The sequence below is a fragment of the Diabrotica undecimpunctata genome, chromosome 2 (assembly GCF_040954645.1).
Source record: "Diabrotica undecimpunctata isolate CICGRU chromosome 2, icDiaUnde3, whole genome shotgun sequence".
NCBI classification, from domain to species: domain Eukaryota; kingdom Metazoa; phylum Arthropoda; class Insecta; order Coleoptera; family Chrysomelidae; genus Diabrotica; species Diabrotica undecimpunctata.
The window spans coordinates 111,484,159-111,504,668 of NC_092804.1; the positions used below are offsets into that span (position 1 = coordinate 111,484,159).

Consider the following 20,510-nt stretch of genomic DNA (forward strand, 5'->3'; position numbering starts at 1 on the left):
TCATTGGTTGCGAAACTTTTTTAAAATGTTTTTGTGGGAAAATAAAAAAAAATTGTCAATTATAATATTATTACAATTACTATTTTGCAATGGTCCCATTTAACACACCTTCAATTTCACCATTGGAGTCGGGGTGAATTGCTAAAATCCAGAAAATTCGATGATCAATTTTATAGAGGTTATACAAAAAATACTGCAAGTTATTTAAATATAGCAAATTACCAAGTATAGATACATAATGAATTATTACTGGTTCTAAGAAATACTTTTAAAACACATTACGAAATTGTTTACGTCAAATTTCACTATAGTCTTTGTAGACGTTGATAAACATTGATAGAAGGAAATATCGTTAGAAATATAGATGAATGCCTTGGAACAATTTCTATATACGATGTTAGGATACAATTAATTGAATGCTTAAAAACTGTTGTCACTAATCACTGAATTTAATCTTTTACTTAAAAAAAAAAAAATTACTTTCTACTTTTTAACTTTTACGGATACCAAAAAAGCTTTTGTTTAACGTAGACTGGCACTTTTTATTTTTTTCTAAGTCACCAACTGCGCCTATCTGCTATCTCGAACAAGCTGGTGTTTTTTCCATTTCCAACATTTCTCCTCTGATGCAGCCCCCTTCTCTCAATGAACATTCATTCCTTTTTATTGGTCAACACAAATATCCTTTAAAAGTCTTTGAATTTCCTGTTGTAATCATTTTACCTGTTCCTAGAAAATTCTACCCTCCGATTTCTAAATACTTCTTTTGCCTCGGTCTTAATCTCTGCTAACAATCTCCACAAAACCCCCATGTAGTATATGTCTACTACCCATAAGTCTACCTTCTTTCACTCAAAAATCGTTTTTAGAATAATAGAAATTTAAATTGTTTATACACGAAAAACTTAATACTGGGCAATTGCAATCTGTACATAATTTTTTTCGATATAACCGGCAAATAGGTTTTTACATAATTGAATGCAACAAACCAATATTTGAAAAAATATTACTTTACCGTTTTACAAATTGACAAATTTTATATTTTATGTACACAAATTATTATACAGTTAGATATTTAGATTTCCCTTCTTCTTCTCTGCCTTTATTTATCTACAATAATATATAACAATAAAATTAACACTCATATCTTTTACCTATACCTTCTTTTAAGTGCAAAATAAGGGTATCAGATTGTGCCGAGAGTTATATACTATGGCAGATACGAGCGAATCTACACCTCGTTTGAAAATAAATTACTTATTTACACCACAGAAAAGGGTAATATTCGTTAATAAATAATAAAGGTATTTGGGAAACAGTTTAAGGTGGTAGAAGAGAATAGCCCTACGGATATTGATTAAAAATTAAAGCAAACTTTTTTAATAAATAAATGGAACATATTGATTTAGTTTCTTTTTGAAACCTTTTTAGAGAATCTAAATGCAAAAAAAAATATAAATATTTATTTAAAGTTTTGCTTTTATACCGATCGAAATATACGGAACGAAAAGCAGTGACAAACAAATATGCCACAAATATCCTCACAATATAGGTATTTTAGCGTAATTGCGAGACAATGGGGAGTATCATTAACAAATGGGAGATATACAATAACCCAATTGGCTGCACTGCGATTGGTTTACAACAGAAGGATTCCGAAAAAAGTTAGTTATTGATTTTTTTTATATCAGTATAAAATTACTTTCCGTATATCTTCAATTAAATCCCGTATTGTAATAAATTTTATGTTTATTAATTTTAAGTTATTTAAAAACTTTTCTCATATTCCTTTTACACTATTAGAGTGTTGGATATGCATCTCTTCCATTTTTTCTTGGCGTGCCTCTTTTTATTTTATTCATTATTGGTTCTAAGTCGGCCATTCTCCTAATAGTCTCGTTGCTTAATCTATCCCATTTTGACTTTCCAACTACCCTTCTTAGGTGTCTCATCTCCATTGCATTTATCCTGCTCTTATTTTTTTTCTAGAACTGTCTAGTTTTCACTTGCATAAAGCATAGTCGATATTACTATTGTGCTGTCTATTTTTATCCTTGTCTCTCGTGTAAGGCCTCTTTTCCAGTATCGGGGCTAACGCATAGTATAACTTATTGGATTTATTTGTTGCATTTGTTATTTCTCTGTCTTGTTTCCATCTTTAATAATTATACTCCCCAGGTATTCCAAGTTATTTTTTTCCAATTTTGAGTTTTTACATTTTACTTTTATTTCATTATGTTCCTTATCTTCTTTATCGCTGATTAACATTATCTTACCTTTTTCCTCGTCTATTTCCATTTTAGTTGTTCTATTTGTTCCACCCATATATCCATTAGTTTCTGCATTTTATTCTCGGAATTTGCTATTAATACTATGCCGTCCGCATACATTAAGGACTCTATTGTTACCGGTTGCAATATATGGTATTCTATTATTATCTGCGCAAATGGTCGATTCTTACTCTAGTATTTCTTATCAATTTGTTTATTACTATTATAAATAGCAAAGGACTACGTCTATCTCCATTTAAAATGTCTCTTTTCCAATTAAGTTCTTCCGATCTTTTCCTGTTATTTCTAGTCTTCCTTTTACATTTTTGTAAGCACTTTCTATAATTTTAATTATTGTATTTGATACATTTTTTTTCCTCAAGCATTTTCCTATAATTTGTCTTTCTATTGTGTTAAATGCGGCTCTTAGTTCTATGAATGCTAATACTAGTTTCCCCCCGTGTCTATGCTTCTTTCCATTAGTTTCCTATTGGTTTAAATTCAAATTAATTATATATAAAATTAGGTTTAGATTCTTGGTTTAAATGCCACTTGTTCTTCTCCCAATTCCATTTTTAATTCTTGTCTTAGTTTCTTCTCTATTATTTTCGTATATATTTGAAAGCATATCGATGACAGCCATATTCCTCTATAGTTGTGGCAGTTTTCATGTTGTCCTTTTTTGAATAGTGGCATGATGATGTTGTTCTGCCAGTCTTTACGAATTGCTTGTTTTTCCTACGCCTCTAAATATATTTTTCACATCCACTTTATTCCTTCTTCGCCCATGTATTTTACCATTTCCGGTTCCATTTTATCATCTCCACCTACCTTGCATATTTTTATGTTTGATAATTCTTCTATTACTTTTTCTCTACTTATTTGCTCTAGTTCTATGTTTTCTTTGCCTTCATTTATTAAATTGTCTTCCTTTATTACTGCGGTATCAATTTTTTTTATACTATTTTTTCCAAACTTTAGCTATTTATTCTGGGTTTATTTGGATTTGCTTTGATGTATATCCTACTGCGTTTATTTCCTTTCCCCTTCCTCCCTCTATGTGCCATATTGTCGTTCAAAAGTTTATATTATTTGTAAGATATCTTTTTTATAATTCTTCTCCAAATTATTTCCATAATTTTGCTTTTGTTTGCTCTGCCTATAATATTTTTCTTTATTATCTTCTAATCCCTTTTCGTATTTTCTATTCCATTTTCTTATTTTTTATTTCTGCCTTCACTTTTTTACTCCATCATCTTGTTCTTTTCCATTGTTTATTACATTTTTTTAATCAAAAAACTTTAATTGCTGTTTTTTTTTAACACTTCACTGTAAGTATTCTATCTTCTTTCCATTACTAATATTTTTTTGACCCTGTATATGTCTCATTCTTATGTTGGTTTCTTTCTTGTAAAGTTCTTAAACACTTTTTATCTTGAGATTGTTTATCTTTACTTTTTTGTACTTTTTTCTTTCCACCTAGAAAATTTCTTCATCCACCAGTTTTGCAGTGACCATCTTATGTTGTGTGAACAGTTCCGGTTCCTTTTCCGTTATGATGTTTTGTATGTTTTGTTCTATATTTCTCTTATATACTATATAGCCTATTAAGCTTTTCAAATTTCTCTCTTTAGCCACAAATAAATATTTGTCTTTAATGGTTTGTTCCTTGAATGTATTTCCTATTATCAAATCATTCGTTTGGAAGAATTAGCTTTATTAAAGACAACGAATTGGCAACATATTCTATCTACACACTAGACCTGTACAAGTTAGTAAAAGGTTCCAAAATTCTGAAATGAGTATCATTAACAAATGAGAGATATACAATAAGCCAAAAGACACTTTATCGAAAAAAAAACAACAAAAATCCTATTTTCAAATTATAAACGCTCTTAGAATAAACACAAATAAAAGAAGACAAATAAATCCTATCGAAAAAGAAAAGTTGGAAAGCCTACTTTAGCAACCTATTAGAAGAAAGACATGGAGAGTATCTAAGCACATTTATATTTAGAAGAAACAAGGGTTAACGGATTAGATGCCATTACTATATAAGAAATAAAAGCAGCCTTACAAAAAATGAAGAATAAGGCCAAGAAAGGGAAAGCCAAGTGTTAACAGCTGTAGTAACTATCGGGGTATTAGCATTACATCGTCAATAGGAAAACTTTAAAAGAGTAATTTCAATCCGATAAAAAGAGGAATCAACAGAATAAAAAAATAAAGTGGACTACGGAGTGGGTGATTCTGCATGGACAATATATTCACGATGAAGCAACTAGCCGAGAAGAGACAAGTAAGAGGAATAGAGCTTCACGCGACTTTTTAAATCTTTGTTAAGAATTTGACTCAGTTCCTTTGCAGAAATTATGGATCACTATGAAAGCAGCAGGTATAAATAGTGTATACATGAATGCTGTAAAAACATTGTACAGAAGAAATCAATCTGTTGTTAAAATGGGAAATAAGACCTTTAACGCTTTTTCACAAGCAAAAGATATTAAACAGGTCTCCTGCCTCTGCAGAACCCTGTTTAAAATTTATCTCTGTAATGCTCTAAAACAGTGCATAAAAAAATGCGACCCTATGGGGATACAGATGAAGGATACAGATGAAGGAAGCAGTAGGCTATTGATTATGTTTAAAAAAATATGGCTAAAAGGAACTACAACGTTAAAGGGGTTTCGTGTGATCAATGGACCCCAAACATGTGAAAACCGCTGAGTTATATAAGGAATAAACTCATAGGAGAATTTACAAAATGGGGTTTAGAGATAAACTTAAAAATACACAATACATGATTATATTAGGCACAGGAACAAACACCGAAACAGAAGGTCGAATAATAAAATATGTTAGTCAGTTCTAATACCTATGAGTACAATAGATGAAGATGGAAAACATAATAGAGATATACTAAAGAAAATAGTTAAAGGAAAAAATATTATCAAAGAACTATATCCAATCTTTTGGAGTAAAAATCTTACAAAGTCTTAAAAATAAATATATGTCAGGCTTTGATTTAGTCAGTATTGACGTATGGGTCAGAGGTGTGGGCTGTAGATAAGTGTTACAAAAACTTTTCTTAATTAAAATGATGTACTGGAAAAATTGAGGTTGATAATGATATACTGGAGAATATAGCTGAGAAGCAGTTGAAATGGTACGGACATCTCCACACAAGTATGAACCACGCAACGTGTTTATTTATAGATTGTTCTAAACTAAATTTAAAAGCAGTTTTGCTTCATAACGGCAGTTATTACTCATTTATGCCTATAGCGTACGACAATCTGCTATATCTTCTAGAACACATCCAGTATAATGACTATAAATGACCAATCTGTGGAGATCTAAAAGTGATAGCGATACTTCTTAGACTGCATCTCGAGTACACCAAATACTGCCGTCTTGTGTGAATAGGACAGCCGTGCACGAAATCGTCACTACATACAGAATAAATGTCAAGGACTAACTCCAGGTCTAAAAAATGTTACCAAGGAACTATTGGTTGTCTCTCAAAAGTGGTTCTTCCGCCACTACGCATAAAATTAGGCTTAATAAAAAATGTTAAAACACTAGATCATAATAGACGAGGGTCTTATATATAAACAAGAAATTTCCAATACATAGTTAGTGAGGCAAAAATCAAAGAGGGTATATTTGTAGGAACACAAAATACGAGAAGTAATGAGAGATGGCGAATTTGACAACTTCCGGAAGTTGACGTACGAGCATAGAGAGCTTTTAAAATAGTTATGTCTAATTTTTTTGACAATGTCAAAGTTGGCAATTACAAAGATCTTGTCGTTAAATTACTTAGTGCCTACAGAGAAACATGATATAACATGTCTCTAAAATTTCACCTTCTGGTGCTTAATTTATTTCCATAAAATTAGATCAATCACAAATTGATAACAACGTAACAATCAAAGAAAGGGATAAATTCAAATACTTGGGGTTTATAATCACGAAAAAGGCAACAACAGAGGAAGAAATTACACAAAGATTAGGACAAACAAGAACAGCAATCCGACAACTTAACTCAGTATGATGGGATAGACACCTAAATATGAAGACAAAAACACAGTTTTATAACACATTAGTGCGATGTATTATGACATATGGGGCTGACAATTGGATCATAAATAAGAAAAACAGCAGTAAGATAGTAGCAATAGAGATGGAATGCCTGCGAAGATGCTGAAGAGTAACAAGAATGGATAGGAGACGTAATGACGAAGTAAAGCAAAGAACATCAATAGAAACAGACATACTAACATACATAGAACAAAAAAGAATAAAGTGGTATGGACATGTAAGAAGAACTAGTGACAGCAGATGGATAAAGAAAATAACCGAATGAAGCCCCGTAGGAAGGAGAAAAAGAGGACGACCCCGAAAATCCTGGAGGAACGAAGTAGACGACGCCATGAGTAAGAGAGGCCTAAGCGATGGAGAATGGAAAGACAGAGAGAGATGGAAACAGTTAAGCGAGGGAAGGCAGTGAATACTGCAGAATCCCTGAAGATATAGATATAGATAGTCCAAGTCGACAAATGTTATTTTTCAGTTGGTAACTCTTGCTGCCGAAGAAAATGATTCAACTAGAGAAACGCTTCTTGATGAACCCATTGGACGGAGAAGAAGAGGAAGACACAGAACATGATTCCTGGATAAGATCGATGAAGACATGAGAAATATGAGAATACGTATTTGGCGAAGGAAGGCGATGGATAGTAATGACTAAAGAGAAATTCTTGAGGAGGCTAGGACCTACGCAGGGTTGTAAAGCCAGTCTGATGATGATTCTAGATGCCGAATGCCAAAGTAGGAATTTATAAGATATATAAAGGAAAAGATTTTTTATAAATATCCTTTATCTATAAAAGACATTGAAAATTCATTTATATTGTTAAATCTTTTCCTGTGTTTTTTTGCCTAAAGTAATTTTTTCAAATCCTAAAAACCTAAAAACCTCGTGGTGCTCCATACACAGGGATGACAATTGCAGCAGCATAGCAGAGAAGCATAGAACTGACCACAACGGACTCGATTCCGGCATCTTTACCAACCTTAAAACTAGCTACAAGCTACAATCCATCCGGCCAACATCAAAAGCCATCAGCAAGTTATCCTGTGAAACCATAGTATTAATTTCAAATTTATGTAAAGCTATAGGAAAGATTTACTTTTTCTTTAATTTAATATTATTTTTTTATATTTTTTATATACCATAAATAGAATTAGTTAATATCTTAGTTTATTTGTCCCAGCCAAACACATTTTTCAGATTTACTTTTAAGATAAGACGTTCTAACACCTGTGAGACAGATAGACAATGCCTAACAATCGGCTCCCAAAGCAAGTTGTGAGTTTTATTGTTATACATTGGCTCCCAACTTTCATATTGTTACCTATTGGCAACCACCGTTTCTGATGGGTCATTCAATGGTTACAAATTATTTATAAGTGAAAAATAACAGTAGCCTTACAAAAGATTTTAAGTTATAAAAATGTTCTTTAACTTTTCTGGTGAACATTTAAAGTAAAAGTCTTCGCCTTTCATACGGTAGCATTGCATTTTTGGTGAAACACAAGTTTACAAAACGTTTCACACTCCTTTATATTGAATTATTTTGCTCTTAAAAATATACGCATAGTCTTCTTCTTCTCCCCTTCTTCAATCTGGTTGCATCCATTCCTGGGCAACGGCCTCCTCATAAGTTCTCTACTCTCCCTGTTTTGTGCTATTTGGTGCCAGTTTCTCCCCACTTTTGCTTTGAGTCTCGCATTAACCATTTTTGTGACATTCCTCTACTACGACTGTGCTTGCATACGCATAGTATTCTCCCTCAATTTAATTTTGAGAAACAATAAAATAAAATAAAACCAAGCACGTATATAGTTAAAAAAAATTCGAATACCTCTCAGGATACTGCAATATTGTGGAAGAGTACACATTTCACAGAAGTAAATTTCATAAATTTCGCAAGTTATTTTAATAAAAAATATCGTTGACTCACTAGCCGGGACATTTTTAAAATTCATAATTATTCGCCCTTTACAAATTTTGTCACAAATTTTTGAAATTAAAAATTCTTCCCCGTTTCCCTATTTTTACTCAAAGAGGGTCAAAAGAGTAAATACAAAATAGCTTCAACATACTTCTTAATAATTCTCCTTGATTTGAAATATTTTTTAAGATATCAGTACAGGTAGGTGAATGGTTAGAATCTTTTTTCAATAAAATTGCTCCAAGTTGGGTGAAAACAAATATTTGACCGATTGTTTTATTGAGCACGATTGTTAAGTCGATTTTACATTATGCAATTTTTTTGCTATTCAAGAGCTACGCAAGACAGATTATTATGAAACTGAGCATGCTCACGTCATATTTCCAAGCAATATCTGTGCTAAACGAAAAATTAGGACGTGTTCTATTTTCATGTTATTTTAATGCAATTTATCGTCAAAATTCATGTTGCCAATACGGGTATAACAAAGTTTATAGTTTAGAATTAAACTTAACCTTAACTTAACTTATTGTATAAGTGTAAATGTTAATTATAGGATGTAATACGTTGTGATTTATATTTGAATATATTTACTGCTATACTGAAATTTCCAAGTGAAATCAAGTTAATGATTTAATATATTTCTTCTATTGACAACAGTGAAAGTGATATCGTAAACTTGCACAAAAATAGCTCTAATGTAAACAGATTATGCTAGGCAAGACATATATGTCAAGCAAGACTGACTTGCATAGCATGAGACATGCATGACCTAGATGTAAGGCTATCTTTGCAGATAGTAAATTGTCAAGTATGCAAATAAAACAAATCCTTAAAACAAATAATATTAAAGCACCCGGACTTGATAATTTATTACAAAATGCTCGCTGGTTTGTTACAATCAAGTATAGAATTTTTATAGCAATCCCAATTCTAAAGCCAAACCGAGATACTAAGCATCCAGATTCATATGGAGAAAAGCTATTTCTTTAACTTTTTGTATGTTAAAACAAATTACCTAAATTGCAGTTGGCTTTCAGAAGAGGATGTCCAATCATTGAAAATACAGGTAATCTATTGAGTGATATAAAGATGTCATAGTAATAGAAATATCTACAGAGAAAGAAATAGAAAATGAAATAAAGGGACTAAAAAAACAATAAAAACCCACGAATAACAGAAATATTTGCTGAAATGATAAAAGCAAAAGGAAAAAAGCTTCAAAAAGAGGTACACCAGCTAATAAAAAGCATACGGAAAATAGAAAAAGGCCATACGTAAAAAAGGTAGCAGAATAATGTGTAAAAACTATAGAGGCATTGCTTTACTAGAAGTAGTTTACAAAATTTTGAGACAAAGTATAGGGAAATAGCTAAATCAATATACGGAAAAGATATTAGGCGAATATAAGGTAGGATTTAGAAACACTATTTCCTTGAAGGATTCTTAATATCGATGAAGACATGAGGAATACGTGTCTGGAGGAGGAAGGTGATGGATAGAGACGACTGGATAAAAATTCTTGAGGAGTCTGGGACCCACACAAGGTTGTGAAGCCAAAATGATGATAGTGATAAAACAGTAGGTTGATGACAGACCAAATTATTATGCTAAAAGAAATCCAGATTACATGTTACGAATATTGACTTTAAGCAGGCCTACGACAAAGTCCCACGACTCTGTATAACCTAATACTGGAAGAAATAATTAGAAAAAGCAAAATAAATATACAGGAAATAATATATTTAAAAATTGGCGACAATGTAATAGTATTCGTAGACGATTTAACACTATTAACGACAAGTAAGAAAGAACTAAAACGTTAATAAATAATATAATAAAAGAGGCAAAAAAAAATTGAGCTTATAATCAATAAGAAAATATTAGAATGAATGGAACTATTTTTAATAGATCGACGCAAATTCTCGCATTCGCTGACGATATAGTTATAGTGGGCAGAAGTATGAGAGACATGGTGCAGTGTTTTACAAGGCTTGCGGACGCAGCAAGTGAATTAGGACTTGTGGTAAACGAGGAAAAAACCAAATATATGTTGGTTTCTAAAAACCCTCGAAATATCCAACAAAGAATTCAAATTAACAACCATACCTTTGAGCAAGTCAAAGAATTTACATATCTTGGATCGCTAGTAAACGCAACAAACACGACAAGCGACGAAATAAAAAGACGCATAGCAATAGCAAACAGAACTGTTCACGGCCTCCAGAGACATTTAAAAAATAAAAATATAAAACGTGCACTAAAGCTTAATATATACAGGACCTTAATAAGACCAGTTTTGATATATGGGGCTGAAACGTGGATCTTATCTCAAAATGATAAAAGACTTCTTGGTATTTTTGAGAGAAAAATTCTTAGAAAGATTTTTGGGGCCGTAAATGAAAATGGGCTATGGCGTCGAAGATACAACTTTGAACTGTATCAGTTATACACCGATCCAGATATTGTGAAATTCATTAAAGTGCAGAGACTTAGATGGGCTGGACACATTGCTAGGATGTCAGATCACGAATACACGAAGAGATTAACATTTTCAAAACCAGATGGCACAAGAAGCAGAGGACCACCACGAATGAGATGGATTGATGATGTGGAAGAAGACCTACAGATTCTAGGGGTTAGAAGATGGAGGGAAGTTGCCAGGAATCGACAGGAGTGGCGACTTCTTTGTGAGCAGGCCAAGATCCACAACGGATTGTCGAGCCACTTATGATGATGAATCAATAAGGAAAAGACAAAATACATGACGATGGGAGAAACAGATTAAGAAAAAGAAGACAATTTCACATTACAAGTCATCATCATCATCATTGGCTCCACAACCCATGGTGGGTCTTGGCCCGCTCAAGGATAAGTCTCCATTCTCTCCTATTCTTCGCCTTGGCTTTCCAGTTTCGTACTCCCAACATTTTCAAGTCTTCCTCCACCTGATCCTTAAATCATCTTATTCATTCTCTCTATGTAACCTAACCACCGTAGCCGGTTTATTTTGATGAAGCTAATAGTATCAGGTTTGTCATACAGGCGGTAAAGTTCGAAATTATAACGTCTACGCCATAATCCGCCCTCCTCTAGTCCTCCATAGATATGCCGGAGGATTTTACGTTCAAAGCATCTTAAACGTTCTTCATCGCTCTTTGTCATCGTCCATGTTTCCGACGCGTAGGTGAGGATGGGCTTGATAAGAGTTCTGTATATCACTAGTTTCGTTCTTTTTGTAAGTAGGCTTGTTGTTAAAATTTTTTTTAATCCATAATGGTTCTATTTGCCAGATATATCCGTCTGTTAATTTCTGCACTTACTGCATTATTCTGATTGATTTGTGAGCCTAGGTATATAAACTCTCTTACTCATTCGAAAGTAGATGTTCCGATCGTTAGATCCTCGGAGGACACTTCAGCTAGCGGGGACACATGAGCGGAATCCAATTTAACCTACGTAATATTTTTTCACCCATTTTTCACTAATTTATTACCACCCTAATAATTTTTCACCACCAAACCACCCTTAAGGGGAGCGATTCTGCTGGCTTAAGGTTCAAGCTAGCAGAATAAAAAAAAAATTTTTGTTGATGACATATTTTTTCACCCATTTTTCACTAATTTATTACCAACCTAATAATTTTTCACCACCAAACCAACCTTAAGGGGAGCGATTCTGCTGGCTTAAGATTCAAGCTAGCAGAATTAAAAAAAAACTATTTGTTGATGGCACATTTTTTACTAATTTATTACCACCCTAATAATTTTTCACCACCAAACCCCCCTTAATGGGAGCGATTCTGCTGGCTTAAGGTTCAAGCTAGCAGAATTAAAAAAAAACACTATTTGTTGATGGCACATTTTTTCACCAATTTTTCACTAATTTATTACCACCCTAATAATTTTTCACTACCAAACCACCCTTAATGGGAGCGGTTCTTCTGGCTTAAGGTTCAAGATAGCAGAATTCAAAAAAAAAACTTTTTGTTGATAGCATATTTTTTCACCCATTTTTCAATAATTTATTACCACCCTAATATTGCTTCACAATCAAACTACCCTTAAGGGGAGCGATTCTACTGGCTTGCGGTTAAACTAGCAGAATTAAAAAAACATATTTATAATATACCACAGTGTTTTGCTAGGTTTTTACGAATTTATTACCACCCTAGTAATTTTTCACCCCATAACACCCCTTGTGAAAAGTCAATAATTATGTTAAAATTTAAGGAGAAATTTTTTTTTTCAAATTTACTGTCCTCTACTTATAACTGAAATAAAAAAGTATTTTGTTAAGTTTTTACTAAACTTTGACCACCCTAATAAGTTTCCATCCCTAAACCAATCTTATTTGGAAACGTTCCTGTTAGCTTAATATTCGAGCCAGCGAAATTAAAAAAAAAATATTTATGATATACCACAGTGTTTTGCTAAGTTTTTACGAATTTATTACCAACTTAGTAATTTTTTATCCCTCGACTAACCCTTAGTGGAAGTTAATAGTTCTGCTACGTTTAAATTAAAGGTGAAAAAGTTTTGTTTTATAATTTTACCAAATACTATTTATAAATAAAATAAGAAACTGCTCTGGTTAGTTTTTACTAAATGTTAACCAACTTCACCAATTCCACGATCTACACATTTACGCTAGATGAATGCAAAGCAAATCTTTTCGGAAATATGAGATACTACAGTATTATGCTAGATTTGTACTAATACATTACCATCCTATAATCTATTTCTAATGAGTGTAGAGTAATAAAATCTCATGAAGTATTCAAAAGCGCTACAGGGTAATCCGTCAATAATCCGTCAATAAATTCCGTCCGCATTGCAAAATTCTGTCGTTTCATAAAGAGCAGGTAGGTATCACCCTGTTTTAAGGGATTAGTCCATTGTTATCGACAGATAAACACTGAGCCAGAGGCGCGCTAGTGGGTTAATTGACAAAAGAATATGCATTCTTAAAAATCATATTAAAGGAAATAAAAATGTAATACAGCAGAACAGTGTTATTAAAAAAATATAAAATGTAACAATAAAATATATACCAACCGAAATCGGGAAATACTCACAAACACACACGAATGAACTTTACATATTGAAACACTTGTGGGGAGTTTAAATCAATTTATTCACAAAAACTACAAAAACTTTACTGGATACGTTATTACAATTCTACATCACTATAGTCTTCATCCGAAGAACTGTCATCATCCCCTGGTGTTATAATTATAGGGTCAACCACCTGATCGACCAAGTTGTCCAGTTCCCACATTTTATCTTCCTCTTTTAAAACATGCTGGATTGCTTTTTGCCAGTTTTCTGATGTGATTTCCATAATGGCTTGATCAAACAATACCTTGACATCTTTCATTTTAAATGTGGTATTGTGCCTTGCAACATATCCTTTAACTTGTGCCCATATAAGTTCTATGGGATTTAATTCGCAATGATATGGCGGTAGGCGTAGCACAGTTACTTTATACTTTTCTGCTACATCTTCTACGGCATATTTTATGAAGCGAGATTTATGTTGTTTTACTACGGCTAGTAGTTCCTTCTTTATTGAATTCGTCTCAAACTGAATACCTTTATTTGACAGCCAGTTAATAATTTCTTGCTTTCTCCAAGCTGAAGTTGGTACCTTCTCTATGCGCCTTGAATGGTAGCTTGCATTATCCATAACCACGACCGAATCAGCTGGAAGAAATTTTAACATTTCCCCGAAGTAGTCTTCGAAGACATCCGAATTCATGTCCTCATGATAATCTCCCGTCCGACACGACTCAAAGCTTAACAAACCTTCTTTTAAAAATCCTTCTTCGCTTCCAATGTGAGCAATTATAAGCCTCTTCCCTTTTCCCGAAGGCACTTTAATACCCGTCGAAAGGCCTTCTATGAAAGCTTGGCGAGCACTTGTTACATTTTTATCTTGCCACATTTTTTGGACTATATAACCTTCGTTTATCCACGTCTCATCAAGATAAAAAATTTTCTTGTGCTCTCTGCGGTACTGTTTTATAGTTCTCAAATATTTTCGTCTCCAGCAAATGATTTCATCACTTTCCAGTAATAGTGCCTTTCGATTGTGCTTTTCCCAGGAAAAATTCATACTTTTTAAAGTTTTCCATAAAAGTTTTCTGGATATCAAAGGAATATCGTTATCTTGGCTTATCTCCATTAGTATTTTGTCAAGGGTGGGTATTTCCTTTTTAAAATAAAACGAATGAACTTTTCTTCGAATGTCACGTTTGGTGTCTTCACCTAAGATTTTTATTGGTCTTCCTGATTTTCTCTTGCATGGACTTAACTGGCCTGATATCTTTCTTTCTCGCAATAATTTAAAAATCGTGGACTGTCCAATTCCAGTCATTCGGGCACATCGCTCAACACTTTCTTGCACAGACAAACTAGGGTGATCGTGTTTTATGCAATCATATACATTTAAAATTATAACTTTTTCACTAACAGATAGCGGAGAATTTTTTACACCTCTTTTCTTTGGAGTAAATGTCGCCATTTTATAACTTTTTCACTATTTCTATATCACAATATTACTGTACGTTTAATTGGTGTAGTAACAATTACTAACTCGAATGTCGAATGTCGAATGATAATAATAAAATAAAAGAGGGATTATAATGAAAGTGTAAGTAAAACCTCATTACGCGTTATTAGTCTTCATGTTGATTTATTTTAGTTCTTAGTAATATTAGGAGGTGCGTCATACCCTTATCAGTTTCTTCTAATGCTTTTATTCGTTCAGTAAGGAAGTGAATTTGTTTTTATAAATAAAAATGTAATTAGCTTTAATGACCATATAATGGAATACGAGTTTGAAGAATAAGTTAATCGAAAAATTAAATAAAATTGGTTATCACAAAATATCCAAAATATGATATTTTGAGGTACATCAATTTTTGACGACGAAGTTGACATCCGTCCATTTGCCTACGCCCATGACGACACCGAAATTCAGGCAAATTTTATGACACTTCATGATTTATTACTCTACACTCATTTGAAACCAATTATAGTAATTTTTCATCCTTCAACTACCCTCTATGAGTAGTCAATAATTCTACTACGTTAAAATTTAAGGTGATAAAAAATCTATTTTTATAATTTTATTGTATTCTACTTGGGACTGAAAATATAAATTACTTGCCAGGTTTTTACTGAATTTGATCCACCCTTATAATTTTTGACCCCCTAAGCCTCAGTTAATGGGAAACATTCAATAAGATACACATTGACGCTAGATGAATAAAAAATCTTTTTGGAAATACAAGAGTGCTCTACTAGATTTTTACTATATTTTTACCAGCCTAGTCATGTTTTTCTCAACTACCCTAATTGAAAAACATTTTCAAATGTTATTCTATACTAACTAATATTTATTTTTTTAATGTTTAAATATTAAAAATAAGAAAACCCTTTATTCCAAAAACTATCAATTTTACCTGTTTTAAAAAATTGACTCTGATTCGAGTCATATTACATGGCTAAGCAAAATCGAATCGTTAGTCCCTTTTATGAATATAAAATAACTGAAATCAAGTTGAGTTTTAGTAAATACAATGGAATTTTTATATTTCACAGAATAAATTACCAGGTAAGAAATATTCAAATTGAAATAATTTTATTACGTCTATTACATTATTTAACTAATTGTAAAGGAGGGTCGGGACCGTGCGCACCTATTGTTAAAAGATTAAAAGATTTGTATTCATTAGGTACATGAAAATTTGAAAAATAATTTTGGTATTTAATATTTTAATATTATTTAAATAAGAAGAGTATTAACGATTGGTCAAAACATAATTTTAAGATTAGATGTATAGCATAAAGAATTTATATTGGAAAACATTTTAGGATATAAATATTTTAAGTAGGTATATTCAAATTAGACGGAAATTACCGGTTGGTCAGAACAGCTGATATAGATTACTTGCGTAGTAAAATAAATTTATATTAGCAGCATTTTAAACATTTAAAGATATTTGTATTTTAATTCTTTGTCGATTTTTCATTCATTGTCAGTTGAATATAGGTAAAAATTAAAGGGTATTACAAAAAAATATTAACCTATTTATTTTGTTTATGGAAATGTTTGAAAGAATCGCCCACGGAGAGATCTGGTTTCTCGGCACAATCCACACACATATAAATTGGGTTTTTTCTTATTTTTAGGATATGACATACTCTGCATCTTTTCGTTTTCGTTTCGCCTTTGTCCGATTTATTAGTAATTATTTATAGGTAAATGTTCGCGTGCGATATTCCGTCTTTCTTTGCTTTTTTATAAATTAATTTACGAATTAATTTAAAGAAAACTCTTTCAAGACTGCTTGAATGGAGCCGAATTACCAAAAGAGTGGAAATTATCTATCATGTGAACTATCCACAAAAAGGGCAGCAAGGATCAGTGTGAAAATTACAGAGGAATTGCGGTAAATAGCACAATAAGTAGGATGTATGGGAAACTTATTAAGAACAAAATAGAAAATGACTATAGGGATTACGAAGCAGAGGAACAAGCTGGTTTAAGAGCTGGGCGATCCACAGTAGACCACCTGTACTCTATTACGCAAGTTATTGAAAAAAAAAAAAAAATAGCCGTCAATAAAGAAGTTCACCTGATGTACGTAGACTTACAAAAAGCATATGACAGTGTACCCCTAAGTAAACTATGGTCAACCCTACAGCAAACCAACATTAAGCATGGTCTTATCAAAGCAGTCCAAAGTCTGTATAATGGAACGACTGCAAAAATTAAAACTGGATCAAGGATATCTGAAGGATTTAAGGTCACGAAAGGACTAAAGCAGGGTTGCTGTATTTCGCCTACCCTTTTCAAAATTTATCTGGAACAAGCACTCAAGCTGTGGAAAAGAAAATGTAATGGCATGGGAATTCCTCTCAATGACGAGACTACACTGTACACCTTATGTTTCGCTGATGACCAAATACTGATTGCTCAGGATCATGACGACTTGAGTTACATGACTCGGAAGCTTATAGAAGAATATAACAAATGGGGTCTCGAAGTCAACATTAAGAAAACTGAAGCCATGTGTATTGGAGGGACAAAACAGTCCATTATATTAGACGATGGGGTAGAAATTAGAAACTGTGATGAATACAAGTACCTGGGTATGAAGATAACTCAAGATGGAACACTCGATGCTGCTATAAAAGACAGAAACATACAGGGTAGAAAAGCCATATCCATGATGAACGGAATTCTGTGGGACCAAACAATATCTAAAGCGAACAAACAACTCATATACAACACCATACTTAAAAGTGTAATCACATATGGCAGCGAAGTTTGGCAAATGAAACAAAGAACAGAGAAACTGTTACTAGCAACAGAAATGGACTTCTGGAGAAGAGCAGCAGGAAAATCAAGAAGAGATCGGATACCAAATGAGAGAATACGTGAAATGATGGGAGTCAAGCATACAATAGTTGATGACATAAAAACAAAACAGTTAATATGGTACGGCCATGTACAGAGAATGCCAGATGACAGGATTCCAAAACAGATTTTGACGTGGACACCACAAGGGAGAAGGAAAAGAGGAAGGCCGAGAAAAAGCTGGAGAGAGGGAATTGAAAAAGAACTAGAGGAAAGAGAAATCCCTCCAGGCCTATGGCTGAATAGAGAAGAATGGCGGTTAGGAGTCGGAAGACGTCGGAGAACGCTGTAAACCGATAGTAGTAGTAATTAATTCTAACCTTGATATCGTCTTTTATGTCTTTTGTTTAATATATTGTTTAAAACTAAGTCTAACTTTCCACAGTACCATCGATTTATCTAGTGATAGTTCTTTTACTGGATAATGCAGAGCAGTCATTTTATTATTAAAAAGTTTATAACTGTTCTTATTCTATAAAACCGATCTTCAGGAATAACATTAGGTCTCATTGGATTATGGATGAAGTGTAAACACCTTAAAATTATAAGAAAAAGATATCTGCCGATGTTCTGCAAAAAAGATTTTAAGTTGAATAGTGGCTCTGTTTTCCAATAACCCTCCAATCTTGAAATCCGTATGTGTCAGTGTAAAAGATAATTCCTATAAATACCAGAAATTCAAATAAGGAAAGTAGTTTACATCTTTAAATGCTAGAATTTCCACAAACACCAACTTCACCAACTTTTTTATATGCTAAACATTGCAATGTTGTCGTTTTGTACATTGCCTATTTTTTAACAAAATTTTACAACTTAAAAAGGGATAATTCCCGTGAGTTGGCTGTATATCATATAGTTAAAAAACTCGAACATTGAAGTAAAACACTGTTGTAATTGGTAAATTTAATTAAATTTTAAAAATCCAAAAGGATTAAGTTCAAAAGGTTTTCGGCCTTATCAGTCCATCTTCAGAAATTTGTAGTACTTTTATTAAGTAATTAATAAGTAATAGGTAAGTAGTAATTTTTAATTAAATATACAAATTATTACAACAGATGTGTTTTACACACACACACATACACTCGCACACACACACACACACACACACACACACCGTGTAAATGTATTGAAGTATTTTTGAAATAAAACAAATTTATTTTATTTTTGTTAAAGGGGTAGTAAGGGGTGAAAAATTACTAAAGTTGTAATAAATTCGTAAAAACCTAGCAGAACACTGTACTATATCATAAATATGTTTTTTAATTCTGCTAGCTTGAACCGTAAGCCAGCAGAATCGCTTCCCTTAAGGGTGGTTTGATGGTGAAAAAATATTAGGGTGGTAATAAATTAGTGAAAAAATATGCCATCAACAAAAAGTTTTTTTTTGAATTCTGCTAGCTTGAACCTTAAGCCAGCAGAATCGTTCCCATTAAGGGTGGTTTGGTGGTGAAAAATTATTAGGGTAGTAATAAATTAGTGAAAAATGGGTGAAAAAATATGCCATCAACAAAAAGTTTTTTTTTTGAAGTCTGCTAGCTTGAACCTTAAGCCAGCAGAATCGCTCCCCTTAAGGTTGGTTTGGTGGTGAAAAATAATTAGGGTGGTAATAAATTAGTGAAAAATGGGTGAAAAAATATTACGTAGGTTACATTGGATTCCGCTCATGTGTCCCCACTAGCTTAAGGGTCCTGATCTTCGGGCTGTGCTGCTTGTATATAATTTGATACTTTCACATTATAAGTAGATGGAGAAAATACATGCATGTTTAACAGAATTTTAGAAATTTTTTACTTAGGTCTAAAAATAGATGAAAAGGGACATGAGGAACGGGAGGTAAAGGCAAGAATGGCAAAAGGAAACAAAAAGTATGTCTAAAACAAAAATTAGAATTTACAAAACTGTTATCAGCTCTACAGCTGCATAATATGCATGCAAAATAAGGATACTTCAGAAATCAGAAATAGACATTTTAGAAAGATGGAAAAGGAAAATTCAAAGATCAATATACAGAGGTATGAAAATAGATGGTCAATGAATAAGATTTAGTCAATACTTTAAAGAATTATATGAAGAAAATTATACCATGCCAAAAATTACGACAGAAGTCAAGAAGTAATCATTGAAAGAATGAAAAAGGAAAGAATTCAGGAAATGGTATTCTCACGAAAGCCAACACAAGAGAGAAGGGAAGGTAGACTAAGAAAAAGATGGAAGCACAGCGTATGAAAAATTACAAAAAAGTAATATTGAGAATTGGAAAGAAAAGGCCTGGGACAGAACTAAATGCAAGGAAGTGGTTCAGAAATGTATGGAAAAACTATAAAAAATATTAAATATATTTTATTTAATTAAAAAAAAATAAACAGTAATTATAATTGTAATGATAAATATAAACTTTATAACCCTGAATATTTAAAGTCAGTCGGACGATGTTTGTATCTATCTAATAATCCTATGCCAATATTATTTAAAGATAGTCATATAAATACACTATCCCATATTTCAGCGTATTTTTCTGTTTATTGGAACTAATATATAATACTCCCTAATTAATGTATATATGCTATCTTATGTACATATATGACAATAAAACAAATAAATATGGAAACAAAACTTACCCAATATCCCTAAACGGAAGTTAAGAGTTACTACTATAACATTACCATATGCAGCAAGAACTGTTCCGTCATAAGGATTTCCTGAGTTCCATTCAAATGATTCTCCATGAATGTATACCATTACAGGATATTTTCTTGAAGTAATCTCATGTTCTGAAATTAAATAATTATGA

General features: G+C 32.5%; 1 protein-coding gene across 5 annotated transcripts in view; it reads right to left on the minus strand.

The window, feature by feature from the left end:
- Positions 1 to 20,510, minus strand: part of LOC140434783 (neuroligin-4, Y-linked-like) — a 140,386-nt gene that overhangs the window by 53,512 nt on the left and 66,364 nt on the right. For all 5 annotated transcript variants that reach the window (XM_072523293.1, XM_072523292.1, XM_072523289.1 and 2 more), the window contains exon 3: positions 20,338 to 20,490. In XM_072523293.1, coding sequence (XP_072379394.1) covers positions 20,338 to 20,490 — 153 coding nt within the window. The remainder of the gene's footprint in view (positions 1 to 20,337; positions 20,491 to 20,510) is intronic.